The sequence below is a fragment of the Toxotes jaculatrix genome, chromosome 5 (assembly GCF_017976425.1).
Source record: "Toxotes jaculatrix isolate fToxJac2 chromosome 5, fToxJac2.pri, whole genome shotgun sequence".
Lineage (NCBI taxonomy): Eukaryota > Metazoa > Chordata > Actinopteri > Toxotidae > Toxotes > Toxotes jaculatrix.
The window spans coordinates 12,374,149-12,401,944 of NC_054398.1; the positions used below are offsets into that span (position 1 = coordinate 12,374,149).

The following is a 27,796-nucleotide window of genomic DNA, read 5'->3' on the forward strand; positions in this document are numbered from 1 at the left end:
CTGAGCCGCTGGTACTGCTGGTAAAAAAGATGGGAAAATCAGATAGACATCTATCGAGTAATTAACATAAAATGACCGTTTTTGCAGCTGATTTCTATCCATTTGACAGAGGATTCAGCACTGGCACCGGTTCGAGTTCCATCAGACAACGAGAAAGGTAGTTTGTTTGGAGAGGTTTTCACCACTGGCTATTGTGTTAGCGAGAAAAAACAGAGGTTCTGCTTGACCACATAAATTGGATGGACTAGCCTCCATATGTCACGGCGAGCTAACGCTAAACGTTATGTACATTTGATATTTTATGTCTATCCTTGATGTTTACTGGACTCGTCATGTGTTTGTGAAGCTCTGAATGAAGAAAACCGTAGCTTAAAATGAAAATCCGCTCAGTAGTGGAGGAGGAAAATGGGTATGGTTTGATATGGGTGTCTCCAAAGCAGACCCTGTACGGTGTCGTTAGGTTTGTACAAAATGCTTCAATTCTGGTTTAATGTGTCACAGTTTGACACCACATTTAATGAACTTATCACATCAGCCATCTAGCTGTCTGTCCGGGAGGTTATTACTTCCATTTGTATTCATTTTTACAAGCCGGGAGATTTTTTTTTCTCCTTACAATGTCCACCATGGACAATCCCCTTTGCTTCCCTTGCTAGTTTTAATCCACAGCGTCAGCACGTTGGAAAATGATTCAGAGGTCCAAGATTTAGTCTTCAGACACAATATATTTACAGACGTCTGAAGCAAAACGACAACGATTTAGGGATAACATGTACTTAAAGGTAGAGATGTCAGCCGTTACTGTTAGCCGGTATGTTAACGTAACGTTAGCTGCTAGCAAGGCCACGCAGACTGCCTAGTTAAATGGCTGTGGTGGAAATTCAGTTAAACTCAAAATTTAAAACAGAGCACAAACCTGAACAGTCAGATGCATGTGTTTATAAAAAAATAAATAAAAAAGAGCTACTTTAAGGTTAACTCGTAACGTTAGACTAAAACTCGACTTACTTTAACAGTTACAACGTTCAATTAACCTTTGGTGAGCATAAAGCTAAATCAGTGGCTCCAAAACTTTTCCACATTTATGTCCTTAAGATGTAATTGGCTGATTAGGAATGAGTCTGTGTGAAGGGACACCAGCTGAGAATAATTTTTGTTCTTCAACATGACTTTATACAATTACATAACTGTACTGCAGGAAGGAATCCAGTGAAAGACAGTGAAACCTAAATTCAGGGTAGGAATCCCTACTCATTCTCATAGTGCTAAATGTTATAAAGTGAACCAAAAATGAAATGTAATATCATATCATCTCATTTGGAGGAGATAGATAGAGACTCCTTCAGTGACACTCAGTGGACTCTAGACTGCATAATGAAACTACCAGTTTTTTTCATTTAGAGTTCCCACAGTTTGATGATGATTTAGTTGAGTTTAGATAGTACTTTGTCAATTAACATTCATCCAGCTGCAGTATTATATTATAATAGCTGATTTATGTATGCTCTTGCTGTGCAATTTACGGTGAACACCTATGTTTTCTTTGCAGATTGGTGTCATAATTTGTAACACTGGATAGCTCCTGCTGGAAGAGGAAAGGCTTATTTTTTATCATGAACATTGTGCCGACTGTCTCCAGTTGAAGCAGGGTCACCATCACATTTTCACACAATTGTTGAAAGTCACAGCCCCAAATTCAGCAAGAATATAACGGACACTTGAGGTCATAAATCAGTTTTGCAGTTAGCTCCGTTCTTCTATATAGCAGAAGATGTATGGTAGTGCCCGCTCTGTTGGCAGGGGGGATGCCAACCATAGTGGAGGAAGAGATGGAGGTGGTACTGGTAATCAGGGATCTGGCCGTTCTCCTCGCCTTCCCCGCTCTCCTCGGATGGGACACCGTCGTACCAACAGTACTGGAGGCAGTGGAGGGGGACCTGGAGGAGCAGGAGGCAAGACGCTTTCAATGGAGAACATCCAGTCCCTCAATGCTGCGTATGCCACCTCAGGCCCTATGTACCTGAGTGACAATGAGGTTGCCATGGCAGGTGACCACCTTCCCAAAAGCGGTGGGACAATGACAACCATGGGGAGACAAAGGGTGACATATGGCTCAAGGGGCAGCAGTGGTGGGGTGGTGGCTGCTAGCACTCCCAACATCTCCACCTCAGTGCCTGCCAATGCTGTGTTGCCAGCAGGCATGATGGCAGGTGATGCTTTAGCATTTGGGGACCATCACATGGCCTCCACTGTTCCTCATTCTCTGAGGCAGGCCAGAGACAACACCATACTTGACCTGCAGGCCCAACTTAAAGAGGTATTTTGCTAATATTTCTCCCATTTTGCAGAATTTCTCTATGAGGGATGTGGCAATATTCAAGGCTGTCTTGGTAAGTTTGGCAGACCATATATAGGTGCCCAATATTTATGTGCTACTGCTTTATCCTGCTTTCTCAGGTTCTGCGTGAGAATGAGATGCTGCGGCGGGAAGTGGAAGTTAAGGAGAGCAAGCTCAGTTCCTCCATGAATTCTATCAAGACCTTCTGGAGCCCAGAATTAAAGAAGGAGCGAGCTCTCAGGAAAGATGAGGTTTCTAAGATTGCTGTTTGGAAGGAACAATATCGTGTCATTCAAGATGAAGCACAGGTGAGTGTTCCCTTATATTATTTTGAATAGACTGCTTAGATGAATTTGTTTTAGATTTCCTGTTTCTGATCTCATCAACTAATTTTTCTCTGTTTGAACGGTCATCGATCTGCCTGGATCAAACATGTTTGACTGGAGAATTGCATATCACACTGTGTGTCAGCTTTAGTACAATCATGTTTCTCTCTCGCTTTCTCCCCTCTCTGCATAGGTTAGAGGCAGTTTTTGAACATCTAGTTAATCCTCTTATACGCAGCTATATGCTCATGCTTAATAGATGAAAGCGGCCGTAAGTCTAATGGCAGCTTTAGCATCTCTGTATGTTTCAGAAATCGCTGGATGTGGTGAACAGGATAAAAATGTGGAGTGCAAATCTAAAACTAGGTATATGTGTGGTAGTTTAACCACTGCAGAAAATAAGAAATAATTTTAAGAGTGATCTTAAGAAAAATCTTCGATCATGAGTAGCAGTAACAAAGGAACACTTGTGAATAGCACTTTTGATTTAGTATGCTATTTATGTGCCTTTCAGCAATATGGGACTTAAGGTTCTCATCTGGATTATCATAAGTTTTGGACACAGGCTGTTGTACCATGCATTGAAGTCAAATGACCAAAAACCAGATGAATCCATACCAAATCTACAGAATTCACTTTCAACACTTTTATCATATTTTCTCATGGATACAAAATAATCACTCAGTATGAATAAACGTGCTGAAGGTGGACGTTTAGATGGAAGAAAAACGCAAGCAAGAGAATGTATACCCATACTGTATGTATGTGACTTGTTGTTGACTGTTTTGATTTCTTTTAAAAGATTACACGTTTTTATAAGCTCCTCTTTCATTCCAGTTTTTTTTAACTGGGTTTGAAAATTCTAGTCCTCACAGTGTCGCTTCTAGTACCTGTCAAAATAAAGTATACAACAGTCTACTGGACTTGCTATTATAGAGTTTAATATGTGTTGCCATTCATCCAACTGGCTTCTTCATTCCTGATGTCAAGTGTGGAAACCCTACATTTTCAAAGGCCTTGTAATTCCTGTAATTTCTTCTGTGTCAATCTTCTCTTCCTTGGCTGTGGATCTAAAGTATAGAGACACAGGCTTAGCAAAATTTGAGACCACTTCCTTGCTTGTGAGTCCGTGTCAACCTGCACACATTTAGCAGATAATAAGTGAATAAATACATTCACAAGAGCTATTTTTAAAACCCACAGTATGTTGTGGGCATTGTGCAAATTAAGTTTCCCTAATGAACAGAAATAGTCTTTGTTTTGTTGTGATTCTTAATGGCTGGGCAGACCTGTATAATTTGCTGTTTTCACTCCTGCTGAGTCACAGAATCACACTGTGGACTAATTCCCAGTAATGCCCGACTAGCGCAGGGCAAATTAGTGGGTGCTGTAATTTAAAGATGTCTGCTTTCATATGTCAGCCTCCACCTCCCACGCTGGCACACATGCAGCAGAAAGCACAGACACACACACACACATTCTCAAAGGCATTTGGTTAATTACAGCTTCAGTTAAACTGCATTCCCTCATTGAACATAGGTCCAACTGACTGTGCATCTGCAGTTGTATGTTTACATTTACGTGTGGGTGTCATTTTGTTGTGTTTTTGTGCTTGCTATACTGATATGCACACTGGCCACACTGTTTCCAAATTCAAACTACAAAGCATTTCTCTCTGTCATTGTCTATTACACACCATTACCTAGTGTGTAATAATGTGAAATGGATATCAACTTCCTTTTCCCGTTTACCAAAAAAAAAAAGGTCAGGTACTCATCTAATAATCATCATTTATTTCTTGCTAAGTACTCTTTGCCACATGAATAAAAATCCCATTTATCATAGGTTGTTGTGAAATGCTAATGATGTTTTATGAACTGATTCATAGTAGTAGTGATGATAGTGCAACACATATAAGATTTTAATGTTAAGATAGGGAGAATAGAGAAAAATCAAACACAGAGCATCTTTAACATTTTGACTTTCATACAGTTTGTCCAGCGGTGTGGATGCTCTCATAACAGGGGTTTGGTTTTGTGTGCACTGTGTCCTTACCAGCTGTGACTTACTGTTTATATCAGTTCATTTAGTGTATCACATCTCCTATGCTTTGTGCTCTCTCAAATGCCTGACTGTTATCTCTCCTCAGGCAAAGAGAGAGTGAGAATATGGGAGGGGAAGGGAGAAGGTGTGTGTGTGTGTGTGTGTTTCCGTGCTTGTCCGTGCATGCATCTGACTGTGTGTATATTGGAGGGTGGATCTGTGCAGTCACAGCAGTGAGTCAGCCTTAGTCACGGGGTAGAGAGGGTGATGGAAAGGGAGGGTTAGTGAGAAGAGAGGTGAGAGAGTTGGAGGGAAGAGATAGGGTGAGAGGAGGCAAGGTAGATAAATAGTGTGTGAGGAGGAGAATAGTGTGTGCCGGTAGAGGGAGAAGGAGAGAATGACAAAGGAAGGAAAGGGAGGGGGCTGGAAGAGGAGGACAGAGAGAAACGAAGGCAGACACTGACTTCTCTCTTTGTTCTGTCGTCTGAAAACGCTCACAGCTGGTTCAGACCAGAGTGTAACACAGCCTTGTGCTACTGTCTCAGAGCAGCCCTGCCAAGTGTCCGTGGCGTCAGATGCCACAAACAATGCAATACTATACTGGGCCGATTGTGTTTCACCACTTGTATTTGTCTGAGCATGAAATGTAACACTGTCAAAGCCTGGCTGTTGGGGGTACATCTGTCAGGGCACTGCTGAATTTTCAATCATGATTAGAGGCTGATTTTTAACAGGGCGTAATACAATACTATGTCAGGATCCATTCCATAAAGTGGGCTGGTTGCAGCCCCGCGATCATTTAAATAATCAATGTATTTCTTTACCTCATCTACCCCTGTGTAAATCCTTTTGTAATAAAGGCTTTCAAACAGAGGGAAGAACAGATGAATGTTAACAAATGCATGTGTGTCTCTTATTTGTCTCTAGCATCTCCAGATGACTGTTCAGGCTCTTCAGGATGAGCTGAGGATCCAAAGGGACCTCAACCAGCTGCTTCAGCAAGATCCCGCCACCCAAGGCCGGGACCTGGCCCTGACATCTGAACCTACAGAAGAGAACTACCGGCGGCTACAGGCCGAGCATGAGAGGCAGGCCAAAGAGCTCTTCTTACTCAGAAAGACGCTGGAGGAGATGGAGCTGAGGATTGACACTCAAAAGCAAACCCTGGGAGCTAGAGACGAATCCATCAAGAAACTTCTGGAGATGTTGCAGAGCAAAGGTAGTTTTGAGCCTCAGGGGTATAGCAGAGCACCGGGTTTACAGGTTTTCTTCTACTGGCCAACAGAGTCTCTATCTTAAAAAAAAAAAAAAGCAACAACAACAGTATATAAAGGGGTTCTCCTGTTGAGTTGATATAAGAGGTTTCCTCCACAAACATTTTGGGTCTCAGTAGGTTTTGGGACTCTGGCTATCACTTTAAGCAGCTGTGGTTGCTGCTCACTTGTTCCCAAGCTCTCTCCCCTGCTGGCCAAATATGGGTTTGTTTTCTCTATAAACTGACCACAATGCATGCTTTAAAAACCCAAGCATGCTTCTGAGGCTACAAACATTTGAGGGCTTCATGAAGACACCCTTGCATAGGTGTCTCTTACCCCAGAAAATGTTTTACATACATACAAAATACCTATTTTTAAATAACTTTAATTCTGTGTGCTTTTGCTGTTTGGTTATTTGGTCTCAGCTCCTGTGTTAGCCTCTCTGAGTTAAACACATGACTTATTATGCTCCGCTTGACTCTTATAAAGACTTAATGTTTCAACTACATAAATGTCTTCTCACTACCTTCGTCATGGTAACCAGATTGTTATGTTTGCTTTGTCAGGGCCATCTGCCAAGGCATCAGAGGAGGACCAGGAGCGGACCAGGAGACTGGCTGATGCAGAGATGCACAGGCATCACCTTGAGAGTTTATTGGACCAGAGAGACAGAGAGATCACTGCATTACGAGAGGTAATGTCCAGTATTTTTCTTTCTTTCTTTTATTTATTTATTTTTTTTACCATTTATTGTCTGAAACATCACATAGGTAATGTAGTTTATCCATACAAGAAACATACTTCTTCTTTTGACTCAACAGGAGCTGCACCGTAGGTACGAGGGAACCCCAGAGTCCACCAAAACTAAGGCTTTACAGACTGTTATCGACATGAAGGTGAGGATTTAAACAGTTATTATGTATGTGTTCTGTCACACTTGTGCATGCTATGTGTATTAACTCCTCTTCATTAACCAGGATGCAAAAATCAACTCAATGGAGCGGAGCCTGAGGGACATGGAGGAGGAGCTGCTAATGCTGAAATCCAATGGTCTTCTGAGCTGCGAGGAGCGTCAGGAGGAGATGAAGCAGATGGAGGTTTACCGCAGCCACACCAAGTTCATGAAGAACAAGGTAAGAGATAAACACAATGCATATAAATATAGATGTCTATAGATTTATATGTCCATATATCTCAATCTTTCCCTCTTTCTTGTTTTCCTCCTCTGCTTTTTCCTTATCAGATGGAGCAGGTGAAGCAGGACCTCTCCAGGAAGGACACTGAGCTGCTTGGTTTGCAAACCAAGCTGGAGACACTCACCAACCAGTTCTCAGACAGCAAGCAGCACATCGAAGTCCTCAAGGAGTCTCTCACTGCTAAGGAACAGCGAGCTGCCATCTTACAGACAGAGGTACAGCAGATACATATCTTTATGCTCTATATGCCCAAAGAACTTTAGAATAGGCAAACAGTAAGTTCAAGGGTGCATACTTTGTGCAGTCAGGTCAGAGACTTCCTCCCGCTTTGGACTGATAATACTACTAACAAAAGCACAGCATTTACCATACGTCAAGAAAGGTTTTCCACTTTGAACTTGTTAGCAGGACACAGTTACGGTTTGTGGCTGTTGTAAACTGTCCGCCTTTTCCTGGCCAGGTCGATGCCTTACGCCTGCGCTTGGAGGAAAAAGAGGCAACTCTGAATAAGAAGAGCAAGCAGATCCAAGAAATGTCAGAAGAGAAGGGTACACTCAATGGGGAAATCCACGACCTCAAGGACATGCTGGAGGTTAAGGAGCGAAAAGTCAATGTGCTACAGAAGAAGGTGATTTAACTGTGACTAACAACCATTAAGAAGATCTTGTGTTGGGCTTATTATGTGAAATGGCCACAAAATGCATCCATCATGTCGCAGTACGTGTCCTGTGGTTGATGTTTATTTTGACTGGTTTTTGTTTGTTTGCTCTGCAGATTGAGAACCTACAGGAGCAGCTGAGGGACAAGGAGAAGCAGATGAGCAGCCTGAAGGAGAGAGTAAAATCTTTGCAGGCAGACACTTCCAACACTGACACCGCTCTCACCACACTGGAGGAGTCTCTTGCAGAAAAGGTGAATTTATGACTTCCCAGACTCAGTGACTGGTGCCTTAGCAAATAGGAATTTGTACTTATTTGCGTTATGTTTGTGAAGGCAGCATGTGTTTGTTTTCTCTCCCTTCACACCTAGGAGCGCATCATTGAGCGTCTAAAAGAGCAGCGAGACAGAGACGACCGGGAGAAGACAGAGGAGCTTGACTGTACCAAGAAGGAACTGAAAGAGCTGAAGGAGAGGCTGAGCTTACTGCAGGGAGACCTGTCAGACAGAGAGGTGAGAAACAGATTCAGTAACACAAGCTCACACAAAGACAGGCAAACTCTTGTATGCTGTGTTTTTTTTCCACATTAGTCACTTTTGCAATGAGTCATGGATGCCAGTATTACAGCTAATGCATTTTCAGTCGCCCCAGTCCCATGTTCTGGTAGTTTGATGAGCTGGAACAGGTACATCTATATTTTATACTTATGCTGCATATATGTATATGTCTGTGTGTGTGTGTGTGTGTGTGTGTGTGTGTGTGTGTGTGTGTGTGTGTGTGTGTGTGTGTGTGTGTGTGTGTGTGTGTGTGTGTGTGTGTGTGTGTGTGTGTGTGTGTGTGAAGACCTCACTGTTGGACCTGAAGGAGCATGCATCATCCCTGGCCTCCTCAGGGCTGAAAAAGGACTCAAAACTCAAGAGTCTGGAGATCACCTTGGAGCAGAAGAAGGAGGAGTGCCTCAAACTCGAGAACCAGCTTAAGAGAGTAAGATACATCACATAGAACAAACAGTCAGGATGTGACAGGCTCAACACAACATGATCCTATTTAGTTCACTTCTACCATCACTAACCCTGAAAGGACTGCAGCTGATTTCTAACCAGCATCTTGTCCTCCGTCAGGCTCAAAATGCAGCCCTGGAGGCTCAGGCTAACACCGAGCTGGCCGAGCGCATTAAGAACCTCGAGCAGGAAGTGGCCCGCCACAAAGAGGATTCTGGGAAGGCCCAGGCTGAGGTGGACCGCCTGCTGGAGATCCTTCGGGAAATGGAGAATGAGAAGAATGACAAAGATAAAAAGATCAGTGAGCTGGAGAGGTGGGTGGAAACGTGCATGTGAAGTAAACCTGAAAGGTGTGGACATCTGACTCTGCAATGTTTGTTCAATCTTTGCTGTTAACTATTTAGTAGCTAATGAATGTCACTCTCGTGCACAGTGGGTTTCTGATTGTTAACCCTGAGATAAGTATTGTCTTTAATGTTCACAATGTACAGATTTTGTTGTGTCTGTGTCACAGAGGTTTTGAATGATTGAATCTTTTCTGTGCTGTTTTTTTGTATTGTTCGACAGCTGATCTTTCAGCACAGCTCTTTTGTCTCTGCTGGTCACTGTTCCTCTTAATTGATTCACCGTGGAGACTGTTGCCCCCGCCACATTAAATGGTGGATTTTAGTGTAATTTGGCCACCTGCCATTTGGCATTTTAGCGGCATTGCTTTGAAAGCTGATGTGGTGAATGTTATTAGCTGTCCTAATGGTGGTAGGTAGAGCAACAGTAACTGGCAATAAGCAAGCTGTCTTTTACGTAGTGTTACCATGATTGTTGTCTTTTGTGAATTGTGTGGCCTTGTGACATCAGAGTCAAAGACACTGAATAATCCTAGAGCTGACATGTATGAAGTCTGTCCTGTTCCCCTCTTTTTTCTTCATATTTGCCCATCTTCCTGGTCTGAGTCTGTTTTTCTCTTTACTGCTTTCTTGTCTTTACACCGGAAATCTCTCACCCCACCAGTTTGGCCTCCAGGTTAGTATTTGCTCTTTCTCTCTCCCTCTCTCTCCCCCTGACATCTTTTTACTCTTTGTTTTCCTCTCGCATTTCTCTCCTTTTGTTTCTTTTTACCTCTTGCCTCTCCATACCATGTGGGGCCGCAAGCAATTGCCTTGTCCTGACATATTGAACTCCTTTTCTTTTGTCCTACCCCTGCTCATGCTCATTTTTCCTCTTTTGCCTCCTTATTGTTCTGTCTTTCACCCTGAGCCAAATCTGAGATTGACTCCTTGCAGGGCTGTCGAAAATCTTGGCAAAGCAAGTCTGTAAGGCTACATAAGGCTAAACGTCATTCTGTGTTTTTAAAATGGTAGCTTTTCATTGGATCATATCTCTTCATTTGGAATGATAAATGTTAGATTTATTTGTCAAGTGGGGGCCATATACTGACTTGTACATGTACAGAGCATGTAAATTCACCTGTGTATCTCATGGTGTCCTTTTAGGCAAATGAAGGACCAGACGAAGAAGGTGGCGTCCCTGAAGCACAAGGAGCAGGTGGAGAAAAGCAGGAATGCTCGACTCATGGAGGAGGCTAGGAAGAGGGAGGACAACCTGTCCGAGACCTCCCAACAGGTAAAGGTAAGGCTCTGTGTGCCCTGCAGAGTCGTCTTCATTTTCTGGCACTGACAAACAGCAATTTGACGTCTTCTGTTCCAAAGGACACTCTGCGTCAGAAGTCGGAGCGTATAGAGGAGCTGGAGGAGGCCCTGAGAGAGAGCGTTCAGATCACCGCTGAGCGAGAGATGGTGCTTGCGCAGGAGGAGGCAGCCAGGTCACTGCAGGAGAAACAGGTACACAAACTCCCCCCTCCCCCAACAAAACACACAGGATCATGGCATAGCAATAATAAAGCCACAGGCTCACATCCACAGTACATGCATATCTAAACACATCTGAATACAGATAAATCAAAACACCTGCGTATACTGAGATTCTTTCTCCCTCATCTTTTTGCTGCCATAGTGGTGTTTCTCATTCTTCTTCACCTCCCTCCTCTTCTCGCCTCTGGCCTGCTCCTCTTTCTCAGTTCTTTTATCTTTGCTTGTCATTTTCTCTTGTTTTCTCTCTGCTACACACTGCCTCTCAGAAGCACTCACTCAAACCAATGCATGAGTCCAACCTCGCCCACTTTAAGTGGTCTAAGGTATGAGCCCTGTACGTGTGACCTCCATCAGAGAGCAACAACGCTTGCATGGGGTGGACACAGTAACAGCAACATCTCTGCAATGCATTCATTCCCATACAACAGCCCTGCCATAAACATTTTTGTGAAGATTTGTTATTTTCGGGGCATTTGAGTTTGACTGTTGTTGGACTGAGTGTCTTTGCAAAGTGTTGCTGTTGTTTCCAGTCCGTGTAATTTTTCTGTTATTTTGTTTACCTGTTGTCTGCTTATAAATCATGCTTATTAATTGGTTAGTTCACACATGAAAGTCCCAGTAAAATTGATTTGGGGATGAATTATTCACCCTTTCCTTCAGTCAATTGTGATTAAAGTATAAGTTGTTATGAAACAGAGGAACACTTGAGCCTTTTTAAGTAAACAACAGGTAAATTAAATTTAGTGCTGTGGTTTAATGGTATCTGTGTTATAGCTTAACATTAGTCCTTCCCAAAACCCCACATGAATTCTGCCCCTGCCTCTTATTAGAGCACTTCACACTGGCAAAAAAAGTCTTCTTGAAAAAAACCCTGTGCTTTCACTGATGGATTTAGATATATCTTGTTCTTACTCTCTTCATGATTGAATATTTGTGTATATGTGTGTGTGTGTTCCCAGATGGAGGAGCTGCTGGGAGCCATGGAGAAGGTGAAGCAGGAGCTTGAGTCTATGAGGGCCAAGCTGGCCTCCACCCAGCAGTCTCTGTGTGAGAAAGAGGCACACCTCACAACCCTGCGAGCTGAGCGCAGGAAACACCTGGAGGAGGTGCTGGAGATGAAGTAAGACACATGTGCACAGATACACATGCAGTTGGTTAGAATAGACTCAGGATTATTGATTGCTGCCTTCATCTTGTAAAATGTCATCCAATTCTGGCCTCCCCCAGCTGGCAGGATGATTTTTGTGCCATGAATTATAAATGAAAATTGAGCTATTTACTTGTGTGGTTAAATGCCATGTTGTTTCATCCCCACCTAACAGGCAGGAGGCGCTTTTGGCTGCTATCAGCGAAAAGGATGCTAACATCGCCCTTCTGGAGCTGTCCTCCTCCAAGAAGAAGAAGACCCAGGATGAAGTTTCTCTGCTGAAGCGGGAGAAGGACAGACTGGTGCAACAGCTCAAGCAGCAGGTGGGGAGGGGTCTTCTGCTGTCCACCAAGTCGAATACACGACTGAGACATCACAGCAGTTTGAGCCTCGCCATGATCGCCAGACACGTTCATGTTATTTTTCTTTCGCGTTTTCCCTACATGTCTCACACGTGACATGTTCACCAGTAGAGGACAGAGCACGGGGATTCAGTGTCCTGCTAGAGGAAACAGACACTGGCTGCCAGTGGGACTTTCCACTAACAACAGTTTGTTTAACCACCAGGCATGCTGCAAAATTACAAGCCAAATACCAGTAAAATTTGTCTTTGGTATAAAAACCCCTGAGGATTATCTGTCCCAGTGGGAACTTTTTTTTTTCTGTTGGCAATATTGGAAGTCCCTGGATGTAAACAGATTTCCTCTTTCCCTGCTGACCTCCATACACACTCTCTAACTACAAGCCAGTGAAAGAAAAGTAAAATAATGGCTCCATTTCAATCAGACTCTCTTTATGCTGGCTCCAAACAACAGTTTTAACCTTGTGCAGTCTTTCTGTAATTTTTGTTGAAAGTTATCTTAAATTAGATTGATTATATAGGAGCTAAAACAACATATAAATTTAAAATTTGAATCACACAGCACGAGTGAAAATGAGTAGAATGACTTAATCATCTATAAAGTGTATGACATATTTTTGCCAGTATGATGAATGATTGTTTATCAGTTATTTTCTCTGTTTACCAGCCCTTAGCCAAAAGTTCAAAAAGTTACAGGAAAACTTTTGTTGACATGACACCATATGATTATCTGAGTGCTTGTGCTGCTGGACACAATTATTGGATATCACCACTCCCCCAGATTTCAGAAGAGGGTAAAATGTTGTTAAAATTGATCAGACCGATGGCCAAACCTACTAAAATAAGCCATATAAAAAAAGTATAAATTTTCTAACCAAGCATTAGAATCAATCATGTCCCTTGCTATCACATCACTCTCCTGTTCTTTCTACCTGCTTCTTCATCAGTCAGAACAGAAACTTTTTTTTTCTTTTTAATTCTGTTTTTATCATTTCTGTCTTTAATTTACAGACTCAGAACAGGATGAAGCTGATGGCAGACAACTATGAAGATGACCATCTGAAGACGACCCCTGACCAGACAAATCACAAACCCTCTCCAGATCAGGTAGCTTACCTAACCACCAGTCAGCTGGGTCATGTCTGTATTTCATCCTTAACACAGCTTCTCTAGAAATTCTGCAACTGATTGGTTAACAAGGTAATGTTAAATGTTCTTTCATAAAGAAGTTTAAACTGATGCCTGCTGTCCAAATGGAACCATAATATTGAAATGGAAATTTTCTTTTTGTCCTTTTACCTTTCTTTTTTTTTGGGTCTGTAAACGCACTAACCAAATGTTCCTTTCTAATGCTGCGATTGGCTTACCTTGTGGCTAACAGGATGATGAGGAGGGTATTTGGGCGTAGCCAACCTTTTGCCCTCCCCCTCTCTCTCTCAGCCATTTTGTTCAGAAGGGTGAGCTCGTGTGAAAAACCAGACCTGTTGCACCTTTCTTCATCGTTACTCTGCAGCATGTTTGCTTGTCTTCCATTTTGTGGTTTTCTTTTCATCACGTCACTCTTCTTAACATTGATGGTCATTGTCATCATTGCTTTGTCTTTCTGTGAGAGCAGTTCTCACCTCTCGTACCGTGCTTTAACACTGTTCACTTATTGCTTTTTTAGTGGCTTATGGGATAGGGATCAGTGGTGTGTGTTTGTGTGTGTGTTTGCATGCACAAGCTAAGAGGATGAGATGATTTTGATCCTGGCTCAGTCTCATCGCCTCAAACCAAAGCATCTTAGCTTTGCATGCCAGTGCTCTGACGCTAATGAATAGCTGCTCACATTTCGACTCACACAAACAGGTGTTGCATTGGATGACGGTTTTAATCTTGACTTAATCAGTGGTGGAGTAAGTTCCTTTGTAAGACACTTTGTTGTGCTACACATACGTAAATAACAAGCATACATATGTAAATAATGTATCCGAGAAGGTGGGCTCTAACGCGAGATGGTGTTGGGTTCATAAGCTTGCATGCAGATGATGATGTGCTGTTTTTCTCTCATGAAAAAAAAGTTGTTGTTTTTTTTGTTGTCATGCAAATGGTGTCTTGTGCTTGGGTCTGTCATTGTTCGACCACTGAAATGGGAGCATAGCTCCTCTTTTGTTACTGTGTAATCCCTTACTCTTTCCCTCCACTTATTCATTTCTCTCATTTGTCTTTCTTTTCTGCCTCACCCTCTCTTCCCCTCCCTCCCACCCGGCAGATGATACCCCCTCTTCTAGCCTTGTCCCAGAACCGCAGTAAGCTCAAGCTCTACATCGCCCACCTGACAGACCTCTGCCATGACCGGGACCCCAGCATCCTCAGCCAGCTCACGCCGCCCTCTCACTACCACCACAGCGACCCCGAAGACTGGGAGGAAGAGCTCCAGAAGATGAATGTCGAACAGGTAGTGGAGGAACAATACAGACTGTTGTTGATGGTTGGATTAACATGCAGTTAAAAATGAAACTAATTCATGCTCTCTTCCCTCCAGTTGGAGCGGGAGCTGGAGGTGTGTGAGAAGGAGAGCGGAGAGCTACAGGAATACGCCAACTCTGTTCTCCAGCAGATCGCAGACTACTGCCCTGATATCCTGGAGCAGGTTGTCAATGCCCTGGAGGAGTCATGCTGACAACTCTGACCTCAGACACAACCCAGCTGACTCCTGGTCTTCACATAAGCTGTAGCTGAGCCCAGGTGCCCCTACCTCCACCTAATGAGGCTCCTGGAAGGAAGGAAGGAAAAAAGCGGGGGCGTTATCTCAACCCACTGAGCTCTACTTCTTTGTTCCCCTCGTCCACCCTGGAACAAACCTTCATGATCCCTGAGTGCTTTCCTGTCTCATGTGTCTCTCTAATGTCAGGCCTGCGATAATCGAATTAGGGATGTTCACAAAGTCTATCAAAGCGCCGTTAAACATGCCACTTTGAGCAAATATCAGATTACTTGTTTAACGATGGCCATAGCAGATGGTGGAGTAACAGTGGGAAGAGAAGAATGAACGTACATATGTCAACAGCCTACGGAAGGTTAGTCAGACGTTTACCCTTTTGCGTTTGTGAACACACCAAATTAGATTTTTGCTCCTAGGATACTTGCAAAAATATCATTACACACCTGTAAGTCTGGGACAGGTGCGTTGGGAGAAAAAAGATTTCAGATGAAAGAAGCAAACTTCCGCACAAAGTCTTGGAGTATACTGCCAACCTTCCTCTCCCTAGACGGCTTCATTCACAGCAGGAATTGCCAGATCAAGCACAGTTACCTCACTCATTTCTATCTCAGTCCTTTACCGCTTAGATTCCTCTCACAAATCTTTAAAGTTTAAAGGGGTATATGTATTCCTCACATGGGGCAGGAAAGCACTTTCTGTCTTGGAGAACTGGGGAGCTGCTACATCTAGAGGGGAACAGAGAGGAGCTGAGTTCAGGGTGTAAACCAAGGAGCCATGTAGATGCTTGTTTTGTATTTAAGTCAGTGTTCCCTAAGTACTGGGTTGAATCCCAGTCACTAGTTAGAAATACAGCTGCCGGTGGCCGAGTATCACTTTTTAACCAAATAAATGCAGCATGTTCTCCAAATGGCTCCGAGCTGCAGATCTGTCCACGTAGCCAGGATTAGATTGTAGGTACATTTTTCTGTGTCACCTGTGGCTGGGTCATTGGCATGAGAGGGGGGACCAAGGCCTGACCTTTGACACAGATCAAAGATCAGAATCTAGTTAGACTTAAGTTTTCAACGGATGAGAGAGAGGAGAAAAAAAATAATATAGCTTTTATTCTTGGTGACATATTAATTTTTAGATGGGTTTTGCACACAACGTCCACTTGTTTATGAGGTATGCAATGTTTCTTTTGAGAACGTTCTAGTGGCCTTGGAGCATGCACAGAGATCAGTACTGGACCTAATGCAGGGATACTTATTCCTCTGTAATATTGGTGCTAAGGCATGATGTAGGGAATTTTTGATCTGATCCACTGATCATTCAGTCTCATCCAAAGTTTCTATACATGTTACGTAAAGCCCACCTGATATTTAGTTTGCCGACTGAATCACTGAAGAATACAAGCGATGCCCTTTTTTCTTGTGTTTTTCAGGTCACTTACAAATGTAAGTGATGCCTCCTTTATCGTATCTTTTGAAATCTTCAGGGCTGAGGTTTTTAATTACTAAGTGCATCTACATTTACAGGAAATGAAAGTCACTTTTCAGCAGATTTTGACTTTTTAGATCAGTTTGTAAATAACGTGATAATTTAACACGTACAGTGACTGAATAAAGGTAATTAAGTGGAAGGTGTTGTGCGTTCTTTTAAACAAAAAAAAAAAATCAGAAAAGTTAAAAGCAGTGCAGTTGTCTTTTGTGTCTAATTTTGTCTTCAGGACAAAATGTGTGTGTGTGACAGTACTGCCATAACTTGCGGAAAGTCATGTTCTATAGAGATATATATATAAATATAATACATATATATAAAAATGTTTACTGTATGGATATGCATTGAATGTTTGCACAGAATCTTGAAGAGCGAGCTGCTCTGAACAAAAAGACCATCGAGTTAGCGCCCTCAGCAGAAACTGAGGAAAGAAGTGTCAAAAAAAAACAACTTTTGTGTCAAAACAACGTGTGAACTACAAATGTTTTCAAACCGTGACTGTGTGATGGGAGAGTACTTTTCTTGCATTTATTTCTAATTGTCATTTTTTAAAATATATTTTCACCACATGGTGATGTAAATGTATTATCCTGAGATTCCAGTGTTGTTGTCTTTTTTTTTTCTTTTCATTTCTTCTTACCTGTTCTGTCATGGTTGATGTCAAAGGCAGGTTGAGCCTGATGGGTGGGGGAAAAAAATGGTCTCCAACCATCATTGTCCTCCTGCTGTTATAGGAGGAACATATTGTTACAGAACAAAACAGTGAAACACTGCGTCAGTATACATTTAAAGATAGGTGGAGTTTTCTCACAAACTTCTGTGTGGTTGATTTACAGATAAATTTGGGTGGGTGGGTTTTCAAAGTGGACTAACAGCACTAACAGATGTTGGTTGGATGCTTGCTTTGTACTTGTACATGTCTCTGAGCAAAGGTTAATTTCTTTCTGTTCCAAACCCCTTTACCTTTCATCACTGGTTTCAGAGAAGGATGAAGGCTTTTTTTCCCCCAATTGTTTTATTTCCTTTACTTTGGCCTGTGTGTCCCTGCCCTTGCCTTAATGTCTCGTCATCTCTTTTTCTCGACTCCTTATTGAGGAACACAGAGCTGATTAAAGGGGCTTCTGTCAAGTTCATGGTATTTGTTTTTCTTTTGCATTTGTATAAAAAATGTACTGCCTTCTGTCTGTTCGTGTTAAGAACCAAACTGTGTAAAAAGAAAGCAACACAGACATGTTTGTGAGTTATTTGGATTTTGTATGTATGTAAATAAATAAATTATAAGCCTTGTTTTCGTGTTTCTTGCATTTTTTTTTTTCAAAAAACTTTAAGGTAAAAGAAAAACTTGATGTTACATCTGGTAGTTTCAGACTGAACCACCTTTTCAGACTGAATGGTATAATATGACTCTATGGTGTTGGTGTCAAAATAAAGTTTTTAAACCCACATTTATCCAGTGCAAATACTTTGGCTTTTCCAGGAAGAGCACTGTGGAATTCAAATTCTACCCCGATTAACTGGCCATAGACCTGCACATTTGTGATGTTAATTTATCGTTTAATTTCTCATTTTGATTGCCCAATCAGAGACCAGTGTCAGCTACACCGTGGATACTTCTCCATGTGTACATACATTTTATGCAATACACCTTTTTTTCATTCATCATAATGACTCAAATATTATCCAATGTTTAAATAACAGTTAAATGTGTTTGAGGTGTGAATACCCCTCAGGGGCACAAGCTGGTAAAATATGAGGTATTAATAATTGCTATTACCTGCTGTGAAATGATTAAGATGATAATCTCCTTCTTAATTACATAATTTACTCTAGATTTCATCTTCTAATTATCTTGTGCAGCATACACTCAACAAACATAGCTAGTAAGACTTTAGACTTACTAAATACTGAAAGATATTTCAAATGGAGCACTGAACTGCTAAAATCTTACAAAATGTTAGTATTATAAATCACATAGTAGTTGGTAAAACTTACAAATTACACAAAAACTGACAAGACTGAAACATATTTGCCATCTTTATTCATAAATATCACTACTGTATGAATATAAAACAATCTTAAATTACTACTTTTTTTAAACAAATACTCTGACACTATCGCTGGAAGCTCCTCAGGAGAAAAACCACTGATGAACAGTTTAAGGTATTGCATATAGCCTTGGCAGCTGTTAATTACTACGCCTTACTGTAGTCGTGCTGATGAACCTTTGACAGAGTAGCATACTGGAACATCTGATACATACTTATTTCCTCAGGAATACGAAACATAGCCAACTATACATAGGTAAACAAGGACAGACAGGAGTGATCCACCCACTTCAATTTGAAGTACAATTTTGTCAACAGTCATTCAGTACAAAAAATATTGGTTATACAAGTAAAAAATACATCAGCCAAAATAAAAAAAAAACAACAACATTCTATCAAAACTTCAATCCAAGATAATCCAGCCTCTGTGTTAAGAGTTAAAATGCCTACCTATTATTCTGCAATGAGATTTTTCTTAAATATCAAAATCTCCATTGGTATGTGAGTCACAAAAATATGCCATGTAATCTAGTATTCAGCGATGGTAGGCACTCCTGTGTTTGATGGGTGAGGTAGCTAGATAGTAAGAACTGTACACTGGCTGAGATTAAACAATGCACCTCAAAAGAGAGCACACAACTGAAACAAAGTCAGAGTAAAAATGGATATTGCAGCGGAGGTGAACAATATTCCAGTGATCAATGCTGAGTCCCTCTCCTTGTTTTTAGTCACAGTATAGAAGGTAAAATTAAGAAACTGAGCACTATACACAATGAAACACATGTATACTAGACAGGATAACTTTTCACCTCACTCTCTCACTCTCAGTCATCTGCCACAGTCCCAGGTTTAACACTTTAAGGCACGGGAGCTGTGTTATCCTCTCAAGACCCCTTTTGGTGATCTTAGTACAACCGTACAGATCAATTCCTGTCAGCTGGGTCAGGTGGTCAGCTATCAACTCCAACCCCTTGTCCGTGATCCTCACGCACTGTCCAATGTTGAGAGTCTTAAGTTCGTGCATCTGGCGTACCATCCTGTTAATGCCATCATCGCTGATATGGCAGGAACATAGCGAGAGGGACTTGAGCTGATACAAGCCCTGGGCGATGTATGCCAGGCTCTGGTCCCCAATCTTATCACAGAAGGAGACGTCAAGTCCAGACAGCCGGAGGGAGCCCATGGCCAGATGCATTATCCCTGTGTCACTGATGTTATCACAGGACCGCAGGTTCAGGCTGCACAGGTGGGTCATATGTGACAGATGAATCATCCCTGCATCCGATATCCCTCCACAGAAGCTGAGGTTGAGCACTTTAAGCTTGTTCAGGCCCTTTGAGACATGTTTGAGAGAAAGATCTGTCAGCTTCTGGCAGTCCTGCAAGGTTAGCTTCTCCAGAGACAGGCAGCCCTCCGCAGCACTGCGGGTCATGCCGGACAGGTGACCGATGCCCACATCGGACACATGCCTGCAGCTGCGCAGGTTAAGGCTCTTGAGTCTGTGCAAGCCCCAGGCAATGAGCAACAGGCCCGTGTTTGTGATATTGCTGCATCCCCCGAGTTCAAGCACCTCCAGGTTTTTGAGGTACTGGGCAATCCTGCCCAGGCTGGAGTCTGTGATCTGTTTACAAAGGCTGAGGTTCAGCACCCGCAGTGATGGGATGTCCTGCACAAAGGCATGTCCGAGTCCGTTGTCTGTCAGGTTAAAGCACCCACACAGATTAAGGCTTTCGATGTGCGGCATCCCTTGAATAACGTAGCTCAGACTTCGCCTAAGGCTGAGGATCTGAACTTTTTTGATTCCTCTGGTCTGCAGACTGGGGAACAGAGACGGGTTAGCTCGCCGCAGATGGAGCTTGGCTTCAACCCCCCTCCACACAGACTTGTGGTAGGACGCGTCTCTCCAGGCCGCGCACACTTGGGCTACTCTTCCTTTGTCTTTAACGTCCAGATAACTGAAAATAATGGCCAGGATCTCCGGGAAAAGGCACGATATATGTGTCTCCATTTCAAACATGGCGGCAGGTTGACTGCTTTGAGCAGCAGAAGTTGCTTGCGGGCGAGAATACTGTTGTAGTTAGCTCGCCGAAACTCTCCTGCAGAAGTTGCGGGCTGGCTCGGCAACGTTAGCTAATGTCAGCTAGCATACGAGCAGGTTAGCTATAGCCAGTTAGCTTTGTGTGTAACCTAGCAAAAATCCACCCATCTCACAGGAGCGAGGCTTGCTATTAAAATGAATGATATAGTTGTATAAAATGAATACTAGCTGCACCGTTCTCGGATTGACAAAGCGGTCACTGAAGCAGGAAACTCCGAGAGGCAGTCTATTTACCTAGCGAGCTAGGCTAACGCTAACAGCTAACGTCGGCGTAGCGTTAGCGTTAGCTGTCTAAACTTGTGAGCTTCAAAGGCGAACAACCTCCTCGTCCGAGCTGTCCAAAACAACTTATTCTCCTTTCCCCCTCATCGCAGAGCGTATCCGGCAACTTTTTTTGTTCGTCGAAACTTTCAGCTACAGAGCAGTTTTCTCGTACAAAGGTGACTGCCAGGCTCCTTTACCTTCTGAGGCATTTCCAGCAGCGTCGGAGCATCCCGGATCTCCACTAATGAATAAACCGACTCTGGTAGCTCAAAGCCGTTTCAGACACTGACCAGCGGCTCCTACTGGAAGTAATGAGAATCGTTACTGTTGTTAACTGGCTCCAACGTTTCACTGCTGTAAAAACAGAAAATTAAAGTGTAAATTAAAACAATAATATTTGTTTATGTATGTTTATTGATTGATGTTATGGCTGTTTATGGGTTTCTTTTTGCCGGATTATGTAACAAAACAGGTTTAAATAAGTTGTTGGTAAGGGAAGAAAAAAAACAAAGATAGTACAGCAGGGATGGACAAGAGCAATTAGATAAACACATAGTTATACAGCTTTTGTGTGCAGAGCAAGTGAATAGAAAAATACAAACAATACAACAATACCCGGACAAACAGTGTCTGTATGCAGGCCATTTGTGAATATTGGATTGTAGTGTATATCGTCTGGGAGGTGCATTAAGTTACTATATAGGAGCAAAGTACTACTGTTCATGTGCTTTCCTAAAACCTAAATATCACCAAAACATCACCTTTAATTTATTGTTAGAACATGCATTAATTAAAATGTAATCAGCATTTAAGGACTTCAGTGGACAAAATATACTCAGACCACAACATTATCATTCTTTTTAGAATCAAAACACAATGTATACATTTCAGCTGACTTTATAACCTATTTCTAGAGCTGACAAAAAAGGGATGTGGCCTGTTTGTATTTGTGATAGTGTTTACTCACTTTCAGGGGGGAGACTTGAAAAAGAAGCTCAAAGAGACGCCTCTCTGAATATTCTCATCCTTTTCTAACTTATTTTGAAACCAACCAGTTTAAAAGACTGTCTTTTGTTCCCAAATGTTTTATGTTTTACCCCAGTTTTTGGAATAATTTTGTCAGCGAAGTATATGAACAGAAAATACAACTTTTTTTTATTTTTAACAGTGTGTTTTTGTTCTTGTTTTTAAGCATACATTTACAAAAAAAAAAAAAAACATTTTGGGATGAAAATCCCAAAGGACCTCCACCCACATCAGTTGTGTGATTTTCCACACTCCTACACTGTGAAAGGATTTCAGGTGACAGCTACATATTCCTAAGTACTGAGAACATTAACAGAAATATTTGGCTTGATTAAAATATGTGACGACCACACAGTACACAATATTTTATCTTGCATCTGATACTTCATTGACTGACCCCTGATATAATGTGTTTATATCATTTTGACATGAAAAAAAATCCCATTCATAATGAGGTTGCATGCAAAAGATTAGAAACTTAAATATTTTAGTGCATTGATGTCTCTGGAGAAAACAATGTCCTCAATGTTTTGTCCTGTGGAGAAGTTTAAGAACAGGGGTCATGTAACTATATTTATTGTTGGAAGCTTTTCCTGGACCACTGGCAACCAGAGAGGTTGCCTCATCCCCCAGGTGCAGCTGAGAACACTCTCTATGAATCTTTATACTAAAAATAATAAAATACTCACACATTCAGGGTCAACCCAGAGAGAGATGCCTTTGTTCAGAGGACTCTGCTGTGTCACCTGCCTCCCTCTTGAGCGCTACTTGGTATAAATGTCTTTGACCTGGCAGGAGGCCCAGAGTTACCGAAGCGAGGTGTTCACTGACTTGGTCACCTCTACCTGCTGGGAGGACACACAGCGTGTGCTTTTACAGTGATTGTTAGTGGTTCAGTGTGGATGAGACAAGCGAGGCAGAGAGGCATTCAGGTTCCTGAATGCTCACACAAAGAATTAGACTGTTTACACACCAAGAGTAATAACAGATAAACAAAGGGTGAACACAATAATAACACATTTACGCACAATAAAATGCATTAGACATTTTCTAGACAGTAGGAGTAGAAAAAGAACAAGTGTAAATAATAAAAGTAATGATAGCTGAATTCCAATTCGCTGCTCCAGTTTCAGGATCCTGGTATTGTGCATCCTGCCTCACTGTCACACTGTCACTTGAAAATGAGCAAAATCATTGTTAATGTTATTAGTGAAACCTGTGTTTTCCTGTGATGACATTTCAAAATGTTGGCGGTGAAAAAAGTTTATAACTTTGCCATGAGTATGACCTCTGTTATATGTTTTTGTTGAGTGTCAGTTTGTTTACTTGGGTGTTTAAACTCCCATGTTATGTGTCTGTCTAGCAGCACCAACCAACGAGAAGTTAATGTAGTTAGTGAGTGAATCTGACCTCAGACTCACCTTCGACCTCCAGGGTCACTGCTGGAAATCATGGGCCCCCTGAAAACAGCTCACTTGAGGCAATGACACAATAAATATCTACTATTCCTGACATGTTTCAAGGCTTCTGTCTTGCTCTGGGCCCCTGAATCATTCTCCTCCACAGAGCTCCCCCAACCTTCACCAGATATCTTACACCTCACAGGTCTCCACAGCTTTTCATGTGAGAGCTTTTGCAAGGACACAAACAGGCAGAAACTGCCCAACAACAGAGGAAGCACGAAGCCAGAAACCATCCAGATTTTTGATAAGAATAACACACCAACGTGAATACAAATGTAGAACATTTTCCTGTAATTAAATGAGAAAGAAGGGGACACCACCACAAATCTAAATAACATGAAAATGGTGAAAAAGTGAACGATGATCATGTTTTAACTGCTATTTACGGTATACATACCTATAATGCTGAAACTTAATGGAAGCAGAGACCACCTGCAGAAAAATAAATCAGGGTTATTATTTTTACCTATTAGGGTGCTTATTAGGTTTATTATTTTAGATCCTAAATATTATTATATTTAAATTTCCAGAGATGTAATATGATAAACATCTTTGTTGCTTCTGTTTTAGTTTGTTTAAAAGGAGCCAAAATTTCCATTTATTCAGTGCATAATACCACATACAGTATCTATAATGGTGTTGTGTCAGGCATCATTTACTTTATTTCTGCCACGGAAGCAAATGAGCCCTTTTCCTACCATTATCAACTTCTGTCAAAATGCCCTAGAGGAGAGCACCAAACCCCATCAGAACTACAGAGGAGATGTTGAGCAAGAGATAATGGTTGTAAAATGCCACAGATCAAACCTGTTGTGTTTTTAAAAATCTGTTTTTGATTTCCAGCTTCCAGCATGACCATCTTAAGCCTTGGTACTGTATTTCACTTTGAAGATGGCAGAGATGGAAACACTAATCGGGACAGAAGGATCTAGTGTCTTTAGATGAAAATGTTTCAGATACACGAAGGCAAAGTACATGACAAATATTGTTTAACTATCAAGTGGAGAAAATGGTTTGAGTCTTACTTTTCACTGAGTTTAGTTTAGCCTTTGATTGGTTTGGTGTGTTCATAGTATTATAGGTATGGAAAAGTTTGATTATCAAAGGGTTTCATTCTGGGGAAATTATTGTACACACGACCACACGGGGATGGAGAAAGGGACCTAGACTGGTCTGTACTCTGCACTCAAGGTTCACTGCCTAGTTTAGGAGAACTGAAGGCAGATATGAACCTGTTACCTCTGTGTAAGAGGGGCCAGTTGGATGCTTGGATTAAAAACATCCAAGACCATTTGTCTACCAAATTCTAAATTTCTCGCCCTCTCTTCTTCACCATTTTCATTGACACTGACCCTCCAGACTGTACATCACATGGAGACAGATCAGTCAAACCTGCGTGGTCGGTCTGGGCTGGAGGCCTCAAAACTCAACCTTCTGACATGCTTTGATTTAATGGTCTGAAAATCTGGTGTTAATTTAAAAGCACCTTTAAATTTTTTTGTGGCATTTTCCTTCACAAGACAATCAGTAATGGAGAAATACAGGAAGTAAAAAGAAGAAAAAAAGGTAATATGGCTGTTCAGCAAAGGTTCTGAACTCATGATACAGTTCAATATCAGACAAAAACTCCTGGTTTTCTCCAATTTTGACTGTCACGGGACGTGAGCTTAGTATGTCATTGTACAGTGTTAGAATATTTTCACTCTGCTTTTTGTTTTGGTGTGTAGCAGGATTCTCAAACTACAGGCCCACAGAGCCATTTCATGAGGCTTTTTACACGTTTTAAATGTTTATAATTTATTGTTACATCTGGCATTGTTTTCAAGGGGGGAGCTGTAGGTTTCAGCCGTGAGGATCACTTCAAAAAGCTGCAGTTCCTCGGCTGCCGCTGGGGGGTGGCTCCAGAAGTGAGCAATTCTCCATTGACCCCCATGTTAAAATAGCCAACTTTACACCCTAAAAAAAACATATTTACAGCTTGGTACATTTTCTGTTTTTGGTTTCTAGTGAATTTTTTTTTGTACCACAACCGTTTTAGTGTTATTTAGGCTTAAAATTCTTACATAAATTAGGGCGCTGGCAGTTAGCTCTTTGCTAAAGCATCGGCTGAGCTAGGCGGCTACATCCAGAGGCCTCCGGCTACCTCCAACGGTTCACTGGGGCTGCAGTGTGCGTGTTTGTTTGCCAGTGTTCGGATAGGTTTTTGTGACATATAGGGCTTGTTGTAGTGTAGACTCTACTAACCGACCGTGGAAGGAGTCTGTGTTGCAGTTTTTTCGGTAAGTAAATTTCTCACTATTTTACCTGGATGTTTGCACTAATTAGCATGTATTAGCATATTTTGCCGCTGGCTTATGACTTAATTGCCGATTTATGGTCGCTGCTGAGGACCGGAGCAGCTAATGTGAGGAACGCTGTTGCGGTGTGTTCCGTGCTCTGAGTCCGTTTATTGCGGGAATACTAGGCTACAATTTTATTTCGTCTCATTTTTCTGTTTCAAAAGTCCGACATTGCATGGACAGAGCAGCTCCGTCAGTAAGCGGCTGCTGCTGTTAGTGTGCTGCTGTAATTGTAAGTGGATAGTGGGTGGAGGCAGCGGTGAAAGCCGGTAATTATTAAATATTAAACATTTTAATATATTATTATTACTATCATTGTTTTTTATTATCATCAATAATAATGACAATAATAATAATAATGTTTTTAACGTTTTAATATATTTTATTAATATGAAATAATGATTGTTTCACAGTTAAATAATAGGCTAGAAATAAATTTCCCCCCACAACTCCACCAAACCCTGCAGCTCCACCTAAAACCTCTCTATCTGAAACGGTCAAGTTTAAAACACAGCAGCAACATTATGATCTCTGTTGTATGCTGTGTGTCGCGGTTGTACGAGGTCGAGCTAGTCGTGTCGGACTCGGACTGTCCTGTGGTGGATGTAGCTGCGTGTAGCTGCCGCTTAGCTTGTTAGCCTAGCTGATTAGCCTTAGGCTAGCTTGGTTGCTCCGAGCTAAGCGGCCGGGCTCACGGCCGGCTGACCCGTAGAGTAACCGCCTCTCCGGCAAATATGGAAACTACACTCCCACTAAAATCCAAGATGGCGCAGCTCAAATGCCCATGTTTTGGTCACAAAACCGACTCCCCGAAACCAATGGGTGACGTCACGGGTGCTACGTCCATGTCTTATACAGTCTGTGACTGTTTTACATTCTCCTATTTTTGTGAGGTTTTTTTTTGAGAGATCATTTAATTTTCTAGCAAATCAACAAAAGTGTAGGAAAAAACCTGCCTGAAAAACTTGTCAGCATAAAGACTTAAGCTGTGACCAACAGCACTTTGATTTACTGTGGTGCATGTTACATAAAGCAGACTTAGAGGGGAGGCAGTGATTGTGGCTTGGTTAATTTTCCTCAACTGAAGAAAATGTCATCAGATTTTTGACAACTTGCAGACACTCTGTTCCCCCTGTGGTGGACAGGAAAATAACCGGTCCTTTCTTTCCGTCTCATTTATCTCTGTTCAGCTTTGTGATCTCAGGCCCACACCTGACCAGCAGAGGGCAGTGCTGATCTGACAAAACAATCGCTGAAATCAAGAAGAGCTCTCCACACACAGCTTATTACCATTTCAAACGCTCTTTTGCTTATAACTTAATCAGCATGTCGAGCAAAGAATTAAAAATGTATTTGTATGACTGTGCTTTGCAAAGGGAAGAAATTTGGACCACAAAATCTGAAACATTTGATTTCCGGTTCTGATCAAACAGACATAAGGACGGAGGTGGAGAAAAGAGAGGGTTTGGTAGACGGGGAGGAAAGGAAAACTAAAGACAGAGGGAGAGAAAGTGAGGGATGGTGATCCCCCTCTCGGCCTCCCCTGTGGCTGGACTTGTCTCTGCTAATGACCCTGTCTGCTGGCTCACACAGACAGATGGTGAATTAACTCCAATTAGCCCACTCTCACCAGATCTCCTCTGACAGCTCACCACACACACACACACGCACAGACACACAGACACACACACACAAGACAAATGAAAAGTAGCTTGGAAAGCCTCCACCTGTTTACATTTGTTTATCTTAGAATTTGTTGGAAAGTACTGAATAAGAGAGCAATGTTTGTTTGATCTCTTATTTAAACGGAAACTAAACTCACTTGCGATAAGATTGTGGTGTAACTTAAACATTAACATTAAGTGTCTCATGTTTATTTCATTTGAAGTGTAATCTTTGGATGCAGATGTTTTTTAGAAAAAAACTGCAGAATAATAGAAACTGTTGAGTCATGTCTTGTCATTGTGGTTAACATATGTGCTGTTTCACACACTTTTGCAGGGACACACAAAAATCACACACACACATGCGCACACACACGCAGACCGGAGACAGTTACTTCTGTGTGACTGCGACCTCCTGTCACTGTGTTCAGAGTTAGTGAGGTGTGACCGGTCATCATTCATACAGTGCACATTCTCTGAGTGACTGAACTCACATGACATGTCAAACAGAGCGTAGTGT

The 27,796-nt window shown here is 41.9% G+C and overlaps 2 protein-coding genes across 4 annotated transcripts; one reads left to right on the plus strand and one right to left on the minus strand.

Moving 5' to 3' along the window:
* On the plus strand, window positions 1-27,796 carry LOC121181927 (ELKS/Rab6-interacting/CAST family member 1-like). Of its 3 annotated transcripts, XR_005894085.1 has the most exons (21): window positions 1-157; window positions 1,550-2,317; window positions 2,458-2,646; window positions 5,635-5,926; window positions 6,530-6,657; window positions 6,785-6,859; window positions 6,941-7,096; window positions 7,207-7,374; window positions 7,620-7,787; window positions 7,934-8,071; window positions 8,189-8,329; window positions 8,661-8,801; window positions 8,939-9,132; window positions 10,309-10,444; window positions 10,525-10,656; window positions 11,646-11,806; window positions 12,009-12,156; window positions 13,206-13,301; window positions 14,446-14,631; window positions 14,719-15,253; window positions 27,787-27,796. XR_005894085.1 is itself a non-coding variant. In XM_041038157.1 (20 exons), the coding sequence occupies exons 2-20, from the start codon at window positions 1,772-1,774 to the stop codon at window positions 14,854-14,856; spliced, it is 3,333 nt and encodes a 1,110-aa protein (XP_040894091.1). In that variant the 5' UTR covers window positions 1-157; window positions 1,550-1,771; the 3' UTR covers window positions 14,857-17,664. The 3 variants fall into 3 exon arrangements, 2 of the variants coding, with proteins under 2 accessions (XP_040894091.1, XP_040894092.1); XM_041038157.1 differs by lacking the exon at window positions 27,787-27,796 and having other exon boundaries at window positions 14,719-17,664; XM_041038158.1 differs by lacking the exon at window positions 27,787-27,796 and having other exon boundaries at window positions 10,309-10,438; window positions 14,719-17,664.
* LOC121181928 (F-box/LRR-repeat protein 14-like) lies at window positions 18,399-21,019 on the minus strand. Its single transcript, XM_041038159.1, has one exon. The coding sequence runs from the start codon at window positions 20,437-20,439 to the stop codon at window positions 19,228-19,230; it is 1,212 nt and encodes a 403-aa protein (XP_040894093.1). The 5' UTR covers window positions 20,440-21,019; the 3' UTR covers window positions 18,399-19,227.